At 46.9% G+C, this 20,571-nt stretch overlaps 7 protein-coding genes across 7 annotated transcripts; 4 read left to right on the forward strand and 3 right to left on the reverse strand.

Moving 5' to 3' along the window:
- Positions 1-718: 718 nt before the first annotated feature.
- N7508_003471 (DUF3405 domain-containing protein) lies at positions 719-3,172 on the reverse strand (the record flags this gene model as incomplete). Its single annotated transcript, XM_058461537.1, has 6 exons — positions 719-874; positions 929-1,766; positions 1,819-2,356; positions 2,582-2,841; positions 2,918-2,970; positions 3,023-3,172. The coding sequence occupies 6 exons, from the start codon at positions 3,170-3,172 to the stop codon at positions 719-721; spliced, it is 1,995 nt and encodes a 664-aa protein (XP_058322114.1).
- A 1,488-nt stretch (positions 3,173-4,660) lies between these two features.
- On the forward strand, positions 4,661-5,890 carry N7508_003472 (uncharacterized protein; the record flags this gene model as incomplete). The annotated part of the gene is made up of 6 exons (XM_058461538.1): positions 4,661-4,744; positions 4,827-4,953; positions 5,005-5,155; positions 5,240-5,385; positions 5,438-5,455; positions 5,517-5,890. 6 exons carry the CDS (start codon positions 4,661-4,663, stop codon positions 5,888-5,890), a joined length of 900 nt encoding a protein of 299 aa, XP_058322115.1.
- Positions 5,891-7,747: 1,857 nt separating this feature from the next.
- Positions 7,748-8,351, forward strand: N7508_003473 (uncharacterized protein; the record flags this gene model as incomplete). The annotated part of the gene is made up of 3 exons (XM_058461539.1): positions 7,748-7,862; positions 7,919-7,936; positions 8,020-8,351. The coding sequence occupies 3 exons, from the start codon at positions 7,748-7,750 to the stop codon at positions 8,349-8,351; spliced, it is 465 nt and encodes a 154-aa protein (XP_058322116.1).
- Positions 8,352-11,669: 3,318 nt separating this feature from the next.
- N7508_003474 (peroxiredoxin-like family protein) lies at positions 11,670-12,369 on the reverse strand (the record flags this gene model as incomplete). The annotated part of the gene is made up of 2 exons (XM_058461540.1): positions 11,670-12,160; positions 12,210-12,369. The coding sequence occupies 2 exons, from the start codon at positions 12,367-12,369 to the stop codon at positions 11,670-11,672; spliced, it is 651 nt and encodes a 216-aa protein (XP_058322117.1).
- A 1,570-nt stretch (positions 12,370-13,939) lies between these two features.
- N7508_003475 (uncharacterized protein) lies at positions 13,940-14,893 on the forward strand (the record flags this gene model as incomplete). The annotated part of the gene is made up of 1 exon (XM_058461541.1): positions 13,940-14,893. One exon carries the CDS (start codon positions 13,940-13,942, stop codon positions 14,891-14,893), a length of 954 nt encoding a protein of 317 aa, XP_058322118.1.
- Positions 14,894-15,740: 847 nt separating this feature from the next.
- N7508_003476 (uncharacterized protein) lies at positions 15,741-19,106 on the reverse strand (the record flags this gene model as incomplete). Its single annotated transcript, XM_058461542.1, has 4 exons — positions 15,741-18,466; positions 18,529-18,657; positions 18,716-18,936; positions 18,988-19,106. 4 exons carry the CDS (start codon positions 19,104-19,106, stop codon positions 15,741-15,743), a joined length of 3,195 nt encoding a protein of 1,064 aa, XP_058322119.1.
- Positions 19,107-19,735: 629 nt separating this feature from the next.
- On the forward strand, positions 19,736-20,403 carry N7508_003477 (uncharacterized protein; the record flags this gene model as incomplete). Its single annotated transcript, XM_058461543.1, has 2 exons — positions 19,736-20,106; positions 20,166-20,403. 2 exons carry the CDS (start codon positions 19,736-19,738, stop codon positions 20,401-20,403), a joined length of 609 nt encoding a protein of 202 aa, XP_058322120.1.
- Between the last annotated feature and the right edge of the window lie 168 nt (positions 20,404-20,571).

Consider the following 20,571-nt stretch of genomic DNA (forward strand, 5'->3'; position numbering starts at 1 on the left):
ATGGGATCTTCGTATTGTTAATCCCCAATTGGGCATTTTGATTGACTCTTTCAGGCGATTACAATACACCACAGTACTCCACACAGAATGTCGCACTTGGACTCCTATTGGTGGAGATAACCGACTAAGGCCGTTTCCGCTCTTGGCAATTTGCCTCTCACAATTCAACCGAAGTGGAAAAGGGGTAGATTACTGACATGCAATTTAGATGTATATATCCATTAATCGCAATCCAGTGAGAGAGACCGCTGGTCTTACTGACCTATAGAGCGCAAAATTCCACCACTCTTCTCAATTTCGTTGCGGAGCGTTTCAGAATCCCCCGGATCCATGGCACCCTGTCCATGTACTGTAGTTGCGGACTACCCATAGGGGTGCCATACCCCCGTCATAAAAGCGGGTTATAGACTACATATGACCGATAGCAAACATGAAACAAACGAAATCTGAAGAATGAAATACCCCACAAAAGATGTCGAAGGATGGTATTCCCGGCCTGGCTGAACATATGGACCTGAATGGCATACACTTATACTACTCTATCAGTCCAGAAACAAGATGTCAAGTTCGATGAAACCCAGATGGTAGTCGGATTGTGGAGTCATTAATATCAAACATGGGAGGGATATAGTAGTTACAGAGGATAGACATATGGAACATGATGCATAGATAAAAACACCGATCAAATAAGAAAATGCAAAAATTCGACCTATCGCCCTCACGGGTTGTTGATATGCGCAAGTTCATCCGGTGTAGCTATTGATCCGTTATCAGCATCGAAATCATAATGCGTGCTATCCGCATCAGGTTGAACATCCTTAACGGGATGGAAAAGAATAGATGGTAGACAATAGCGTCCATTTTCTTCTTCGTACTGCAGAAACGTTAGCTTTCTATCTTTGATGTCGTCGCTTAAGCATCTCCGTACCTGGGGTCCACCCGTGCCTTCCTTCTCCCAACCCAAAAAGTTCCAGTAGAGTCGCCCGGGTAGGTTAGCGCGGTAGTACCAAGATACATCCTTGAACCGGGACTCTCGGCCCCAGGAAAATGGACTATCCATTGTACTTCCGCTGCGACCGTTGACACCGGAGTTGAACCAGCGACTAACGCGGTCACTCGGCAACAACCGATCTGAATAGACGGGATGCGGTACCGAGACACCTTTGAATCCGTGAATGAAGGCAGTCGAAACATGGAACATTTCAGCGCTCATATGGCGACCTGCACGGTTTTCGCTGTCCATGGTCAAAATCAGTCGTCTTGAAAGGCGGCTGTGGGTAATCAAGGCGGCTCGTCGCGGGGTTTCAGCGGCGAGATACCCAAAAACCTCGTTTCGGATGACCCATTCCGTGTTGATGGGATTGAACATGGGCAAGAAAACCATTAGGTCTGCTTGCTCGCCAACACCCCATTGGTAGGGGTCCTGGCTGGCAACTGGGACGGGTGGTGCAGGCCCTTGGCGAATGATCTCCTCGCCGTTCGCTAGCCTCATAGGCATCGCACCCCAGACACCGAGTCCGCTTTGAGCATCGACGAATGATCGGTATCGCCCGTCGTAATCTCCGTGGTAGCCCGGGATGTAGAATCGTTCGCTGCGCTCCCAGATTCCTCGGCGGGGCTGTCGTGACCCGAAGTTTGCAACCCTGTCGGCGAATTCATAGTAGTGGCCTGTGAAGCGGGTGTCGATTTCCCAGTTCCAGATGTACTCGAATTGAGGATTTTGGAGGGTGTACTGCTGTACTGGGAGCCATTGTGAATGATGAACACTATGAACCGCGTTAGTAAAGAGCAACATGAAGAGCGAAGAGAAAATCTCACTCCATGAGTTCGGGACTAAGCTCAGGATAATTGCCGACCACTTGAGGCATATTCCAGAAATGAGTGATCCCCCAGAACTCCCGAGGGATGTTTTCCTGCAAAAGCCACTGCCACACAGTGGGATCATCGAGCGGTACACTGTCATCCTTGACGTGCGTCAACAAAACAACCTTATACTCTCCTCCTGACTGGAGCGACAGCTCAGAAACCATGGCGCGAAGGTTGACAATGTCATTGTCCGAGAAAGTCTTGCCAGTGTAGGAGCGAATGAGAATGGCCGTGCGTGCCTCTGGGGCGATGTGGCTGTTCGGTCCCTGCGACTGCGCGTCGAATCGGTCGGCGTTGATCGCGGCGCATTGATCTTGGAGCGTTCCCCAATCAACTCCATTCCAGTTGACTTTGCTAGGTTGAGCCCAGTTTTCGACGTTTGATTCGTCTTCTGCGTAGCCGTAGGCACCGTAGCGAGTGTAGCGATCAAACGAGAGCGACTCGTCGAGACCGACTGCCTTGTGGGAACCAAAAAGCGTTGTGGGGAAGCCTATAACCAGATTCAAATGTTAGCTGGACTCTAATCGGCCAGGCCTCGCTGCATTGTATCATGGCATAGGTGCGTTCGACGCCTGTGAGCAAGAAACCGACGTGCGGGCGCACCGCAGTGCAGTGGCAAACCCGTGTCATTCTTTCGCAGAACAAGGCAGTGGGCGCATTCGCATTTCGCCGCTTTTTTTTTTCGATTGCTAAGATTGAAGAAATCATGAAATACCTTTCGGAGTGCCGACGTAGGCGCTTACTTGGTCGTCCAAGTTGTCTGTCACTTCTTTGCCTCGGGGCCCCATGCAGGGTTTGAAAGAGCCACGGTGGCTGCTCTTCCACTCTTTACTCCCATAATCAGGGTATGGGCGATAGATCTTTGGCGTAGGTTCAGTTGTCGAGGACTTCAGGCGGGGATCGTCAATAAGGTGAGGGTTGCGGGATCGTTGCGGTAGGATCCTCTTGAGCGTTGACGCAAATGTATCAAATTGCCTGCACCAGTATTAGACAGTTGTTGGCCGATATCCCAGGATCAAGCCCTGGAATAGTGATTTCGTTTGTAACCGACCGTGTAGTAGACTGAATTTCCTGCTGGTACTGCTCTTGTGGGGAGAGACGGAACTACAACGCGATCAGCAATGCCCCCCCTTGCTTCATGGAACTCGGTGCTCACCTGTTGTTGAAAGTTCACTGCGTCAAGGTTCCTTTCATCGAATGAATTGGTCTCTGGTTCGCTTACCTGGCCTTTGTAGGCGATAGTTGCCACGCAATATAGGACAAGAACCAGCACGACTTGAAAAAAGCGCCTGAACTTGCGACTCATCATGCCTTTCAGCCGGTTGTTAATGGTCATCCAAGGACCAAGGTATGTCCAGTGCACTTATGGTGGGAGTAGCACCGATGTTAAGCCTCTGTTCGACTTGGCAGACCCAGAACATGTATCAGGGTCAGACTACATCCGAGCGCGACAGGGTCTACATGTATGGCAAAATTAAATAAAAAAGGAAAGAAAAAGCCAAAAGCAGAGTAGGGGACCTCTCACAGACTGGGCTTAGTGTGCGATTTCCCCTGAAATAAGAAAGTATTAAGTGGCTCGACAGGACGTTTGCGGCAAAGGAGTGGAGAAGGGTTTTCTATTTTGGGGTTAGTGGTATGGCATTGTATCGCCATTGGGTCTGTACAATCTAGAACGTCCACAGCGGAATAGGTAGTGATACACGACCCTGGCCCGTCTCGTGGGAGAAGGAAAGGTGTACCTGTACCTGATTGGATATGGGGAAGCTCGTGGCAACCCGTGACGCGGTATTGTTGTGTAAGATAGTGTGGATCATGTTGATCAAAACCCTGAGGGTCCCAAACCACCAGCCTATGAAACCCTCCAGATAACCGTAAAAACCTTCCCAAGACTGCTAAGCAATTACGATGTACATGAAACACAGCCGTTTCTGGATTATATTAAGCGAGTGAAGGGGATCGACGGATTTCCGAATTGGGCGGGAAAAGTCGGGTTTTCGATACGGAAACAGAAATACGGGAACAGAAGTACGGGAACAGGGATCCCGTCAGCCCCGCCGTGATTTTATTTCGGCCTGACCCTTCACCGAAAGCATTGCCCTAAATCCCGCGTTGAACTTTCGAATCTGTTGGCTTGCTTTGTATTGTGTATTTCTGATGGAAACAATGAGTTACGTGCAAGTGAGAAGAGCAAAGCGCACTTGATATCGTCAGATGCCCCACCGCTGTCGTCGCTTAGCTCTCTCTCGGATTCGCAAGCCGCTTTAAAATGGATATTACGGCCCCCATCGGGGGCTGTGACCCTCGGGGCCATGAGCCCCATCCTGTTGAACGAAAAAGTTTAGGTGTTTGGACCCGTTAGCTGACTGCTTAAAATGAATGTTTCGGCCCCCACCGGGGGCTGTGAGCCTTGGGGGCATGGCGAGCCCATCTGTTTGGACAACGCTGGGGTGTTTGTCTTGTAAATTACTCCTCTCAGTTCTCCATGGATTCTGCTTCTGGTCACGATATGAGATTCGGAGTACCGGGAGAAGAAAGAAGGAAAACGGACTGTGACAAATCCATAGCTTCATACGGTAATTAAATAATACATTTAGATTCCATTTGGGATGCATGTGAACGCATAAAATACGTGATGACCAGTCTATGTATACGTATATGTATGTATATACAACATATATACAGATGAGATGCCTAGGTGAAAATTGTTTGTACTCCAACTAGCCATGCCTTGTCATGATCTGGTTAGACCCGTCCGAGCCACCCTCTGATAATTGGTTCAATCATTTAACACAGTATGAACGGCCCCCCGGTCTTGCAGGTGGACTTGAAGGAAGCGCTTATGGGGCTGGTCTCCCCGAAAGACGAGGAAGCTACCCAAGTTAGGAACACCGTCTACAGTATAAGAATAGATGGATCCTTCGACATCCAACCTTATTGTTGCGTTTATTGATCCTTAAAAGTCCGGGCCGGTCCCCAACTCTCCCCATATAATTCGATTTGTTGACTATGTCCCTGCGGAAACTTCATTCACCATGACTTCCACAGCGACCAATTTCCAAGGCTGTTATCCCGTGACGGACGGGGCAAGTACGTGATGGTCACATATAATAAGATTGTTAATTCTAAACAACTTCATAGCGACAACAAGCAGTTGCCTATCATGTCCTACGCCCCAGAGTTTCGTGCAGTCCGGCACTTTTGCCGATTGTTTACCTCCCAGTTCCACGGCTCTCGCAACAACTTGTTACGATAATACAATCGCATATGCTAACGGTGGGAGTCACACATGGTAAGAGCGCTGATTCATTTGGAATGGGTGCTTTTCATAGGTGCCTTTTTGTCGCCAATCACACAATGCTGAACAGTTCTCTAGTGGTGGTAGTGCTTCTTGTCTCACCTTGACTATCGCCCAAACATCGCCAATGGACAGTGCTATAGCGACGAGATTTATGTGTGCCAATGATTGGGACTATGGCACCACCGGCACTCTCTACCGAGATCTCGTCGTGTCCGCTACCAGTAAGCTTTCGTCCCCCATACGTGCTCCGTGGAGTCATACTAACAAATATAGCCACTGGTGTCTCTTCGAGTGAGTTTGATTCACAGTGAGAGCTGACAAGATGCTAATCGCGACATTACCAACTTTGTAGCCACCTCTTCTTCAACTGCCACTACAGTATCATCCGGGGCCATAAGTACATCAACTACTCAACCAACCCAGCCAACTGGGTCAAGTGAAACAGGTCAACCGGCAAAGTCGGGTACTGGTAGCTCAACGCTATCTGGGGGTGCGATCGCGGGTATCGTCCTCGGAGTTGTAGCAGTCATTCTCCTTGCAGCTATTTTGATCCGCCAGTTTTACCCTGGGGTGTTCGGCAAAGGGAAACCGAGGGATATGTACGACATCCCAGAACAATTTTGGGGAAGATCGCAACCCCACAGATTCGATATGGTGCGTGAACTTGGAACATACGAGCCAAATAATGTGCATGAGATCGGATCTTCGGCTTACAAACCAGTTTAAAGCCTTTGACGGAGTTAAATAATAACGAGGAGGCATACCCACTGATTGACAGTTCGTAAGGGAAAGTAATGAGAGTGTACAAAAGGTACCTGTGATTTGTCATTTCAATGTTAAATATGATCCTTGCCAAATGTATATGGTACAGTACGAACAGAGTATTATGTGAAATGGTTTTTTAGGGACTTTCCCAGGTGTCGCAAGCCACCCCTTGTTGCCCAGGGACCGATTGGTTGACCTTGGCATAATTTCCGGCCCGCTGCCCGAACCGATGCAGCCCCATAAAAAACTATCTTGTCTGTGCACAGATCGACACTGTCGGGTTGCACACCCACAATAAAATGTACACCTGGGCAAAGCTCCGATACTAAAACTATTAAGCGCATGGTGATCCTTAATGGAGATATGCATAGCCCCATTTCAGCACCCCTGGGTCGCGCATGTACAGTAGAAGAAATACCACGATTCGCTGTAGCCGATCACACCGATCTCCCCTCTCTTGGCAATGGGACGAACGCTTGCTGCGTCATATGAATATTAATAACTCACACAGCGGGCAAACAAACTGCGCATCTAAACAAGGCTGTGCACCTACTGTATATTACCCTATCAGTATCAAAACCAGCTGCAGTATGTAACCCAAAACTCCATGGATTTCATTATCGTAAACACGTGGTCTACCAGGACTCGTGTCTCCCTTTGGCCCGATTTCAATATAACGCTATATAGCACCTAAGGGTACGTACAGCACAGTAGGAAATTTTGGTGGGTAAGGTGCACTGGGTCCTAGGAGCGGGTCAGCGCGTTATGGCACGGCGCTAAGTGAATAAAATCATTATTCGTATGCTGGCAAGTCTTGAATCGGAGGCTCCATGCACCCCTGTTTTCTTTTTTTTTTTTTTTGGTTTCGGTTTGTTTCATAATTACCAGGTGCTTTCGGGGCGCTAAGTTACTGGTATGGCACTGCCGGGGGCCAGAAACCCCACCTATGACAAGGCTCGCGTACAAGGCTCGTTTTGTCGAGGTTTATTAGATTCTCTGGTCCCCGAATAATTGATATTCTCATCGTGTCCGGGCGCTTGGTGTAAGTATCACCCGTTGACAGTATTCATGGTCAATGGGGTTTAAACCTTGACTAAATTTATATGTTCCCCGATGGGCCCGCTCTATTACATGCTCGCAACATCGCAATCTTACCTCCACATGCACCATCTGACCAGGGCAAACATAGTTGGAAGGATCTGCCGATCTATATGGCACCTGTGGAGGCGAGTACGAGCTAGTAAGGCAGTGACATTTAGCGTAAATATTGTGTATGTTTTCCGCTTAGATCGTTGCCGTAAGTAGAAGCGCAGGGGGCTGGGCTCTTAATAATTAACCTAACACGGGCAAGGCGCGCGCATAAAACAACACTTTGTTTTCGCGGCTCTTTTTGCCTCTCTTTTCACTTCCTTTTGAACCTGTTCTTTTGTAATCCTTTCTTATGAGCCTATCATAATCACTAATTCCAGAAAACGTGGGCCGATATGACAACTACCTATGCTGCGAATTTTCAAGGATGGTGGCCTACAGCCGTTAGTGAAGGTTTGTGAAGTAATCCATCAAAGTCAGTATTTCATCTTACGATTATAGCTACACCAATCACTTGTCCATCAAGTCAGGTCTTCCGCACCTATGGCTCTTATGCCGACTGTATAGCTACAGATGCTTCGGCAGTTCCCACGGCTTGCGAGTCAGATACCCTCTTCTACAATAACCAGGGAACTCCAACATGGTTAGATGCTCAAATGCTTTGGTCATTGGTACCAAGATTGCTTTATTGACAATCAATATAGTGGCCCTTCGGCTTCATGTTACACAATGACTCTGGCTGCAACATCGCCACTTGGGACGGATCTAACGACGCGATACATGTGCGCAAGAAGTGACTGGACTTACGACACGATCTATCGGAATTACGCAACATCAACTTCGAGTAAGCTTTGACTTTCCTTATAACAAAGAACAAGCCGACCTAACCATTACTCACAGGCACTGCTCTCTCATCAAGTGAGTTTTCGAGTAATAAGCGTTTAGATGAAGTCCGCTCCTAACTGCATGTTCAGCCGCCATTTCTGACACCGGGGTCTTAGCCGCAGCAACCTCCGGGCCCACAAGTACGACATCCACCTCCGAGCCCACAAGTTCGACATCCCCGACAAGCTCAGACAACGGCGGCTCATCCATTTCTGGTGGTGCGATCGCGGGTATTGTGATCGGATGTGTTGCAGCCATATTTTTGCTTGCAGTTTTCCTTCTGTACCGATATCGTGTTTGGCCTTTCAGCAAAAAGCAAGCCAGTATCAGCGAACTTCCAGTGTCAACACAACCCCAAGGAATCGACGAAGTACACGAGATCGGATCTTCTGGGTCTGCTGGAAAGAAGTCCAACACGGTGTACGAGATTGGCACTTCAGGGCACTAATTACTGGGCCTCTGGGAACGCACGGATTTGGCTCACTTTTGTTTATATACCCAAGGAGTTCGATTCAAGGCTTGTCGCCACTCACGTGGCTGGAAAACTACATATCTGCGTATCGCCTTTACCCTAGTGTTTCTGTGACCTGAACTGGCTTTGCTCGCTAGTAGTTTCATGATTTGAGATAGAACATGAAACGCGTATAATCGGATCAGCGTGAAGAAATACGCCCCTCCTATCTTCAGCTCGCGTACTCGGCTCCTTCTACTCTATCAAATTCTAAGTTAATCACTAATAGAACCAATGGGCACTGCTCTCACAAAAGTTTTTGATGGCATAGGCCGTACGCATAGATTTATAGGATCAGGTGCACAACAGACTAGAGAAGATCGAGGGCTACGCGGCTTTGTAGATCCGGGGTCTGTCTTGGGATCTTCTTCAAGCTGTGACGAATTGCAGTGATCGTGAAAGGAAACCGTCGCCATGTTAGCAGTATTTGTTTTGCTAAGTCATAATGTTACATTCCCAACTTTTTCATGATTTAAAAAACAGTGAAATGGCATTGCCCTGAGATCTTGATTCCTCCGCTTTGAGGATTCGGGCAAATAGGCTTTCAATGTACCAGCTCACATGAAAGGTGTCACAGAGTTCACAAGACGATATTAAATACCAGTTACGCTCTTGGGATGATAATTGACTGATTCAGTTCAGGATGTCATTACAATTCAGTTCCCTAGGCCTAGAGACCAGATACCTCGATCGGGCTAGAGTTCGAATGTCTAGAAATCAGTGATGGTGCGTGCTACCCGTACTTAACTCGAAATTGCTAGTACACTTACTTGGAATATAAATTCATATCTGCGATACCAAAGTCATTCCAGTTGGTACTGTCCGGTTTATTTATTGTTCTGGGTGTAATTTCGGATAATACGCCATTGTTTCCATCATCATACTGACTGTGTAGCCAGTATCGTATAGCTCTTTCGCGATATCCTGTTCGGGTCGGTGTCGCCGTTTCTGTTAACCGGCGTTTCAGAAGATGTTGACTCTAGGTCGAAATCGCTAGACATAGCACTATCCACCTTGTCAGGCTCAACGTAAGTCCCATCAAATTTGCATTGATTCAATTTTGGTTTGGACTTAAACAGGAACGTGTCCGTAATAGGCTTGAATGGCTGCTAAACTGCTTGCAAGAACACTAGATCCGCAACCAGGAACTAGAAATGTTACCAATCGACTTCAGCCGAGACATCTGGCAGATATGTCCCATGCTAATAGTGCTAGGAGTTCCTAAGGGGCCCGTCCCACGCTTCGCAGGATCGCGATGCACTTCGGTCTCTGGGCCAGGATTCGCATTGGCCTTGTGCCGCTGGATCGTTGAGAAATTTCGCCTCACGTTCGAGGAACCCCTACTGTATAACCCAGCCCCGAAACCCCCGAAAACAGATAGCTCAAGCTCTTCTTCGTCTTCGGAATGTGCAATCGACATAATCTTCCTTCTCACGCAACATTTTTATCATACTTTTGCAATTAAAGGTGAATTGCCAAGTTCGGTCGCCTAGTTTGCAGAATACAAATTGGCAATCGCCGCTTTCTGCATCCTGTACTTTTTCCTCGCAGTTCCAGCAGTCTATCGCCAAACCTCAAAGCATGCCTGGAAAGGCAGATAGGGAAACACAGCAGCTGGGAACAAGGTTTGATCCACCGTCGTTGTTACATGCCTTATCTACCTATATGCGGCTGATCCAAGCTAATTATAATACCTTCTCGCAGACCACTGAAAGGTTCGGTGCTGCGTTGGCCATAGGCATGCTTATTCTACTCCCATCGTTACAAACAGGGCGTTTTCCGTGGATGACCCAGCAAGCCACATTGTGTTGGTGATTTAATTAGCCTCCCAACTGCTAGATAGCCTAGGAGACTCCGTGAACAAACTTACGGCACCTTTCATATCTAGCGGGAACGCCGAAATCGATTCAAGTCGGCCGTCTAGTCCATCCAGCGAAAAACCGCAATCAAAATGGCGATGAAGATGGTCCGTGAATGTTAAAGCCGCTTGATGCAGGCTGCGGCACAATTGCAAAACTGCTGCCATAAAGGTCTACAATCGCGCGAATGAGGCTCATGATGGCGAGTACAATCAACTGTGTATATATAGAGGGCAATTTTATCCCTCATACAGTCGCGAGGTTGATGTTGTCATGCTTCCTTGATTTGCGTATTTATATTTTAGACGGGGTATGGCTGGGCACTCGGCACATTTCTATCACGAAAGATGAATCATAATAGACTAAATAACAAAGTGAGCCCTTGCAATTTATCAGCGCAATTTGTAATTATTTTCTTCGCCAAATCAGCGAATGCATAGCTTGGCGGGCGCTGCAGGAACCGGCGAGGGCTACCTAACTACAAGGCCCTCCCTCTGGTATGACCAGCTGGATAAGCTGAAAAGTCAGAGCAGACATAATAAAAAGAGGGCATGAGTGATTTGACTCTAGACTCTACCATCCCAAAGCAACAATAACATCTAAAGCTCTCACTCAGATCATCCTTGTCTAACCGACTATGGCCCCGCAACGCTATTCAAGTCAAGATTGCTGAAATTCTGGCTTTCCAAGTATTCCATCAATAGATATCCGCGTAAGGTTGCTGATTGCTGAGATTCAAGGGACCAATAAATCTTTGGTACAGAGATGACGATACTGCAATCAACATTGTTGAATGCAGAGTCTTGCGTTGTCCATCAGTTGCTTTAGATACTTGCTTGCACTGCGCTGTATTTGACTACGACATGGTCCAAGATCTTAATTTTGTCGTTTTTCACCTCCAATTAGCCCTCCCTCCTTTTCTACCGTCTATCCCTCCTTCGCATGACCTTTTCCTTTCGCCTTTACCTCTTGGCTCCTATAACAATCGATAGTGAAATCAATAAGTATTTCGCTATATGACGCCTTGGATGTTTAGACGGTGACTAACAGCATCACCTTACGGTATTCCTATGGTAGTAGCGTATCATGTACTGATCAAGTAAAAACGGCTGATACGAATCGCATTTCATTTTGGGAGAGAATGGGGGTATGACAGGGGAATATATACAAAGATACACGGGAAGGCACAAAGGAGAAGAGTACCAAGCCCAAAGTGTTCTGGTTCATAATATCATAAATTGCTGCGTCTTCCTTCAACATCCGATATAGGTTCAACAGATATGATGGTGAACTGACCACGGTTTGGCGTGATGATTTGTTCGAATATCATGTTCATTCCATCTTGAGGTTTTGGCTGACTTGCTATCTTAATGTGGCCCATGATCAAATTGTAGGCTCACTTATTCTGTACTTGATCTTGATCCACTGTCAAGATATTGAGCAAGCGATCTGCCGTTAAATGATCACTCGCACCCTCCATACGATGCGCATATTTCAGTTTTCCTCCTTGAAAAATCCATTCGCCCCCTTGCTGATCTCCGAAGCCGCCTTTGAGCCCGGCCCATCCGCGTTTCCATCTCTGCTTAAGGTCCTTGTATAAAGCGCTAGGGAAGGACTCAAGGGAGTATGGCGGTGGTTCATTGAATCCCGTCCAGGTTCTCTTCATCTTGAGCTGGTTGTATATCTTTGCTGACGGATCTGTATATATAGGGAAGACATCGGATGTCTCTTCCATGTATGGACCGATAAGGGTGTGATCACCACAACCAATAATTATAACCTGTGCCGGCTTGGCATGAGTTGGTATCGTTTCGAGTATTGTATGGGTCATCTGCCCAGCGAGATCACGGACATAATCTTGGTCATAGATACAGAAGAAGTGTCTCACTAATAGGTTGTGAGAACGTGTGACTCTAGCCAAAAGTAAAATGCTCACCAAAGATAACCACTGTAGTGACTGAATCCCCCTTGCCGGCAACGAGCTCACCGAAGCGAACGGGCTCGCCATTTTTCGACTGAACTTCAAGCTCATAGGCTTCATGCAGAGTCTCGTCAGACAGGAAAGAAGTGTCGATCGAGAATTCTGTGGAAGACATGCCTCACGGTTGTGCAATACCGAATCTAGAAAATCAAAACTAGTAAATCTTATGCCTTTTGCCAGAATGCGATGTGTCCTATAATATTCCTTGTCACGTTTCGCCGCCGTAAACTCGTGTATGACGTCATGACACCTACTTCTGGAGCAGCGTCTATCAATCTCCTGGGAGATAAACTATCTAGAAGATACTCTCTAGGAATCCACCACCCTGGGCCTCAACTAAATCGCCACACTAAATCGACTGGTTCAACTCTGCTGACTTTACTAATATCTTAGTAATCACAGGCCGTGTTGTTTTCAATATACTGCTGCAGTGCAAAAGCTTGTCTACGTTCTCAAAAAGCGTACGGGAGGACCTGACATACGGGTGATTGTAACACAGAACCCCATCAGAGATTTTCCATTCCGTCCATGCGGTGTCCCTTTTGATTGTGCTTTTATCCAGCAGAAGCTATCTAGCTCTCTCTTACCAATGGCGCTCAATGTAGAGCCATCCCCACGTTTGTCATTCCCACTAGTATTCACACCCTTCATAAGGAGCAGCTTGACAATGGCCTCATAGCCGTTCTCTGTAGCCCATAATAACGCCTTCTGATACTTTCCTCATCTTCTGGTCCGTATAGCTGTATTGTTCTAGGAGTAAAAGTATCTTCCCTTCTGCCTTCGTCGTCCTCAAAGTTTATTTATCCTAAGATCAATGAGAAATTTAGTTATAAGACACCTGGTGGCATAGTGGTTGGAAAAAAACGAAGTAGACCCTCGGATAAGGGCGGCCGCAGCGACAAATGGGTGTAGCAAGGGAAATACATGCTTGCACGCTTTCAAGCAACGGCGCCTTGCAGCTTTTTCAATCTAAAGAAAATTATTTCGGCCACAGGCAAATTTACATCACCTCAAATTGTAATAGTGAGAGCTGAGAAAGACAGGACCCGGACGAGCGAAGGCAGCGTAGAGTGTACTTTCTCGCTGAATCGCAGAGCTGGCAAGCCACAAGGGGATAGCTCAGGAGGTCTGTGATCCTAATCAATAGCAGGATTGCCTCACGGCGTATAAATGCGTAGTAGCGTGGAAAGAGCGATGTAAGAACAGGGCTATGTGTCACGAGATGAAGATGGAGTATGCTTTTCCCACTTGCTCTCTTGGCTCATTATGCATCAAATGGAAGTTTACTCCATCCAACATCCGGTATGATGTAAACCGGGGGCAATGGTGGAACGAATACAGTTTTTTATTGCGCATACATTGATAAAAGTTTGGTGTCTCTACCTAGTAGGCTTCTTCTGTCAATCTAACTGTGGTGGCAGTGCTATATAGATCATACCACTGTAACCCCCTAGTACAATCATAATGAGGTAATTTTTCGAAGCCACCACTAATATGAACCTCCGAAGGAGCCCTCAAAGGGAAATAACTTACAGCTCCTCCACATGACACTATCTTTAGGCTTGTATTTCACGAGTTTTCACTGTGTGAGTTCTCTCCCACTCACCTTTCCTCTTCTGTAGCTGATGCCCTCCTTTCCTCGCCTCTCTTACATCTACACACATCTCTCTTCTGTCAAGACAAAGATGGCCGAGCTTTATGACGCCGCCACCCAACATGGCCCGCAGGATATTGAAGAACTACCTCCTTCGGTTAAAGTATATCACTATAAGGGTATGGATGACTTTTGTCGAGTCGTCTCACTTGAGCATAATCGTCTCTATAGCTCTTCCCGCGCTGCACAATGTACAAGAGCACGTGCCATGGGTGAAATTTGCGAAGGACGGCACAACCATCTGATTACGCTGCCACAGACGGACGGCACCCAGAGCGATCACATTATTTTTATCATTCAGCCTTCGACTTTCATACAAGATTTCCTTAACCCAATAACAGGTCATCGATTTCATGGCAGGATATCTTTCAGTCCGAAAACAAACATCCTTGTCTTGAAGATGGCTCTCCCAGACCACAGTCAGGCCACACTGGCTTTTGAAGACACGCTCAAAATGGCACTTCAGCAAATAGACCTACATCACGCGATTTTCTCATGGGGAAACGCGAGATTGACCGGCGGAGATGGCACAATTAAGGAGGCAGATGGGGGATGGAGTCCACGAAGACCACCTCGCGGAGCTCCTAAGAGACCCTCGGTGGTTTTAGAAATTGCATCGTCAGAGACTTCGGCAAAACTTCGCCGCGATGCCCACTACTGGGTAGATCCAGCAAGAGGGCAGGCCAACATGGCTATCGGTGTCAAAGTCTTTTCCACAAACCCCCAGATCACCATCGAGCAGTGGGAGTGGAACTCTCAGCACTTCCGAGCCATCCAAAAAGCATGCTTGACCATAACGAAATTCGATGGTAAAATCCGCTTTGATCCAGACCAGCCTACACCACAGCTGCTCATCCCCTTTCACCTTCTATTCCGACGGGCAGCGGAGAATAATAGAGAACGCGACATAGTGTTTCCGACACAAGACCTCGTCGAATTCGCTACTGTGGTGTGGGAAATGCAATCTGAGAATTTACATGCATGAAGGGCATTTTTCTATCTTTTCTTTCTTCTGCTGTCTTTCCTCTCTTCTGCGGTCTTTTCTTTCTTCTGCTGTCCTTTTTTTCTTCTGCTGCCTTTTCATTCTTCTACTGTCTTCAATCTTGTATTCTTCTTCTCAGCATTAGGCAGAGTTTAATCATAGTCCTACTTTACAATTGTGAATATGTCTAGATCATTATAGAAGTTCGATGCATAATTAATATAAGGTAATTAATATAAGTGATTGTAGTTTTATAGATTACTGCAGCAGACTACTAAGCTTAGGGTAGGAGTGTAACTTTCAGAGAGATAACTTTTTAAAGCTTATAGCATCAAGTTAGTAAACTAACTATCAAACATCTATACCTAGGCTGAACAAGGCTTTCATAATGTCTACTCTTAAGTCACAGCTTTTCACGAGAGTAAGAGTCGGAACTTGAATACCTTCTTATCAGAATAAGAACGACAAAAGTTTTCGATACGAAGTTTATTCATTTCGACTGTCTCTAGGGTCTACTCGGCTCTAATTCTAAACATAGATATCAAATCTTGAGAACAACACTTTATTCGAAATGGGTTATCTACTAAGTAATAGCCATTTTTACTCTCTTATCAAGGGGACTATAATTTCCTCGGCATGCTTCTTGTTCTGTATCTCTCTAGTATCGTTCTGTTTCATTTCTATCTTTGTTCTACGCCACATGATACTAAACTTTGCGGCTTGAACTTGTTCCAATCTAGAAGGGCGTATTTGCAATTTTATAATCTCGAGAAACGGAAGAGGTTAGTTTAATTTAGTAGCTCAAAGAAAAAGTTGACGTTCCATTCTTCTAGTCTTGATAATGCCTTTGTTAAGAAGTTGAGGGACTCAAAAAGACGGAGTCCCTCCAAGACCTCAACATCCTCGCGGCAGCATTGTGTCCGTTTTGTTCTGCAAGCTCAACTGCTTTGCGATACTGCATTTCACCTTCGCCGATGACCAATGCCCCTTCATTGAGCAGCATATGCAGGATGTCAATTCGGCCGTATTCTGCTGCTCCCTGTAAGGCCGTACGTCCGTTATGCTTAGCAGGAGCTTCGTTGACATCCGCTCCTAGGTCGAGTAGTCTTCTCGTAATGCCCATATAACCTTTGAGGCATGAAATTTGCAACGCAGTAGCACCACCGTCCGTGGCAGGAGGCTCATCAATCCTAGCTCCATGTTTCGAAAGTAACAGATTGATAAGCTCCATGTTTCCCTTTTCAACGGCATGTTGCAATGCTGTTCGACACCGAACCCCATGACCAAGATAGTTGACATCAGCCTTTTCCATCAATGCACGAGCGACATGGATCATTTGTCTGTTAACTGCAGCTTGAAGGGGAGTGTAAGTTTCTCGTTCTCCGGCGACTTCTCCAAAGTCGTCCTCGTAATAGGGGCACTGGATGGTAATCTCCTGAGTCATATCAGAATCAAAAGGCAACAAATCCTCCGCCATTTCATTCAGCTGCAAAAGTATCGCAAACGTCAAGGCACGACCGATCAGCTTTGCATTCCAAGGAGTCCATTGGAGCAAGAACTGCAATGCCTCCCTTTTTCTTGCAACCACTGCCACTTCGAGTACCGACTCTGGAGGCGGCAGTTGAAAGTCCCCCAAATCCCAATAATACTCGGGAATTTGTGGTACACCAGTAGGGTCTACGCCTGCCTCTTGAAGCAGTTGCAGGGGCTCTCCGCAAAAGACAGCAATGCCTACTGCAGTTGGAGCACATCCACCGAACCTGGCCAGGAGATGTTTTAGAAGCACAGGATCTTTGCTTATAGCACCTGCAAGAACGCTATCCGTAACCTTTGCGCCGCGTTTCAAAAGGGTCTCTGCGAAAGTCACATTCCCCACTTCGATTGCTGCTTCCAAAGGAGTCTGGTTGGAGAGAACATGGTCTTCATTTCCCATTCGATACTCACGGTCAGCGTCGTGCTCAAGCAAGTACCGAGCTAGGTCGGTGTTCTTCGCAAGTAAAGCAGTAGCAAGAATGCCGGGCCCTGATACATTCAAGACCCTGCGAAGTACATCGTTGGCCTGCAAGAACATCGCAGTACCCAAACTGCCAATCGCTTCCAGTTTAGTCCCAACAACTGTAGCTCCTGTGGCCAGGAGTGTCTGAATCAGTATACCATCTCCATGTTCAATTGCAGCTCCAAGTGCAGTGTAAGGGGGCTGAGTATGTTCATCATTGAGTCGCGCGCCTGCCTCGATCAAGAGCTGAGCAACTTCCGACGATTTTCGTTTAAGCGCCTTGAGAAGAGCTGAGGACTCATATTTCTGGGAAGAAACAGGTCTATTGACTTGGGCTCCATGTTCAATCAATACTTTGCACAAGGCCACTGAGTAACGGTTCTCGGTTGCGCGCTCAAGTAGCGTCATTTTCCCTTGCCCGTCGGCTTGTTTAATATCGACCCCAGCTTGGAGTAAAGCATGAGTAATCTCAACATTCTTTCTTTCCACTGCTAAAACAACAGGGGAGACATAAGGCAGACCATCAAAGTCGGGGTTCATCTCATGGCAGCCCGACAGCAATGCACGTACAACATCGTTAGATGCTGACTGAACGCTGAGGCCCAAGATAGTGGTCGTTGCAATGTCATCCTCAAAATTCACAACAACCAGATCATGGATATTGGCACCTTTGGCGAGTAAAACTTTGATTATCGGAACATTTCCATGTGTAACAGCCTGAGCAAGAGCACTGGGGTCCTGCCATCCAGATCGTGCGTTCACATCAGAGCAGGAATTGGCAATGTCTGAAAAGGCTTCGATGTCCTTTAGACAAGTGGCAGCAGAGAGGCAAGATGGCATTACAATAGCACCATGCGACATAAAAGCGCGCATATTTCTGCTCCCATGTTCATCAATGGCATAAAACAACGGTGGGTACTCATTGCATGTGTAATTTACATCAGCCCCATGGGATACAAGAAGATTGATGAGCTCCTCGCTCCGCTCATCTTGGCTTGCTGCGACGAATTGAAGAGGTGTCAAAATACCACGAGAGATCGACTCAATTGATGCGCTGTTGGGATCCATCTTGAACTTGAGCATCATCGCCACCGTTTCTATGTCATGAAGTCTCAATGCACTTGTAAACACCCTTTCTGCAATAGCTTCAGCAGTTGGCTCACGAGTCGATAAAAGGATCTGAATATGCTTCAAATCCTTCCAACCAGAATCTTCCAGCATTTGCATCACCCGCTCGTCATCAGATCTGATGTTCTCACTTGTCCGTCCCCTAGGATCTTGCGAAGTGATGTTGTTTGAAAGAAGAAATAGCTCCAATGCGAGATGCTCTCTGCCTTTATTCTTGGAGCTATTCAAGTCTGTTGACAAAGCATCGTGCTGACCCTCATACTCCTCCGGCATAAGTATGCTCAGGGCTGTTGATGTTCGAGAGCTGCTATGTAAATTCGGAGGATGTGTTAATTTATTCCATGGAATTAGTGTGCTTAAGCGAGACATCAGTTGGTGATTGACGCTGCGAGAGAGTGCATCAGCCCCGTGAGGGGTTTTGATGGTAAGAGACGAGGACGGCGATGGTGCTTCTGAACATTTGGTAAGACTTGGCCTCATCAAATCCGACGAAGAGGATTCAGAAGAGCCATACCTTCATTCTGCGAGGAATGCAAAAGCTTGATGAATCGCAGCCATGGGAGAGACCCATTCCAGAGAAGATGCATGCCTGGCGATGCGGGAGTGCAAACAAAAAAGCCCTCTGGGGTATTCGGGGAAGGTGCTGGAAAACAATCAGTCCATTGATCTCTGACCTACTCAAAAGCAGATGCGGAGCTTACCAGTAGAGAACCTGGCTATACTTGAACAATAGGCGTCTCTATACTTTGCCTTCTTGACCTGGGGTACGTGAACCTGATTTCCGCCCATGTAGAATTCGCTTTCCTTGTTCTCGTGTAATTTTCTTTTGTTTTCTTTATTTCCAATCCATTCCCACTCTTTGGCCTTGATGTTCTGCTTGGAAATCCCCCATTTCTTGAGTTGGCGGCTGTACTGACCCGAACTTTCGATCTGTTAGCTGAGTGGAGCGGCCTTGCTGTATTGCAAAACTTACGACTTAACAAAAGAGTACTTGGACTCCATATACTCCATCACTTCCGACAAGATTTTGTTCTCATGGATGTACAGACGCTCGATTTCGAGCTTGAAAGGTTCGAAATTCGGGTCCGTCATGATGATTGTGGCGATTATAAATATTGTGAAGATTATTGGGAAGGAGACGATGGTGATGAATATGCCGAAGCAGCCATCTTAAGGTATTTGAGGCTTGTCTACGGATAATGCAGTCAGATCTAAGTCTGTTCCATCTTCCAGGTTGCAAGGCAGGCGACACTGAAAATAGTACCAAGCTTGAAGTCTGATTGGCCCTTTCTCAAACTTCGCAATGAAATAGGCTTGGCGTACATGGCGCCCGTGAAGTCAAGTGGCGCTCCACAATGTCAATGCCCTGCGGGCTCTCATTTGTTGTTCGGTGCGTTGCGGTCAGGCACGAGAGCCCCAATATGCCCTCGACCGTTTGTTAGAAGAACATCATTCGTGTTTTCTCAAACATCGAGCTGTTCGTTCTCCACCCTCTGGGTGAACGATCTATCGCCTCCATCCAAGAATTCTACGTTGTTCACCAAGGCTCAGTTTCTCAATGTCCATCTACAGTCCTGTCTCAAGAATATATAACGGTCCAACGCCCCTGGCGGAATGGATTCGATCTCCATAATCACCTATCATCAAAAGTACTTAAGCATCTATATCTGATTGCCCATCTTGCGAGCTTCTCTCATTCTTGCTGAATCTCTTAATCTGAAATGACGTTGCCTTATGATCAAAGATGGACAGACGCCCGTATTTACGGGCATTTCCCGGACGATCTTGTCCAGACCTTCTCTCATCAGGCTCCTGATCTCGGCTGGAGCGGCGCATCTGCAGAAATTGCAGAATTTGAAGGGTCTGTGCCCAATGATGTACCTATCTCATCCTACCTGGCGCCTCGCACCCAGGTGAATGTCTTGGCAATGCAGGGAGGCTCTACTCGTGCCACGTCAACTAGCGTACCCCACCAACAGGGTACCTCAAATCCTACATTTGCGGAATCTTCGAATTTCCCATGGCAATCAGCTGTAATTTCTCGGGGGCGAAATAATGCGCGGAGCCAAGCTAGAGAAAGTCAAGTTAGCTGGTAGGTCATGTCCCCTAACACTCAATACAAATCGGTGCTATGTCTGATTCATTCCATAGTTCACCGCGGCATATCTCCAACGATCCAGAGTGCGGAGGTGATCCAGAGTTTCAATGCAAGTGGGAAGGCTGCAGCTACCAAGGCACTTTCAAGCGGGAATCCTCCCTTGTTCGCCACATTCGGAATTTACACATCAACCCTCTTGCTCATCCATGTCCAGTGCCAGGCTGTGGCAAGTTTTTCAATCGTGTTGATAATCTGCTTCAGCATATGCGAAACAATCACTATACTTATTAAGGTCATGGTCTCCTAGTTGGGACGGCGGCCTGTCAGTTGCTGCTCGGATAGTCTGCCGAAGATAAGACTGTTCTGACGGTGAAACCTCTATAACAAGCTTGTAAAAATACTCTGATCTAGGGCAAACGACAACCTTATGGGCGGAGAAGACTTCTTCTTTGCAGAGAA

This window comes from Penicillium antarcticum (genome assembly GCF_028974205.1).
Source record: "Penicillium antarcticum strain IBT 31339 chromosome Unknown utg000003l_segment0_segment0, whole genome shotgun sequence".
Lineage (NCBI taxonomy): Eukaryota > Fungi > Ascomycota > Eurotiomycetes > Eurotiales > Aspergillaceae > Penicillium > Penicillium antarcticum.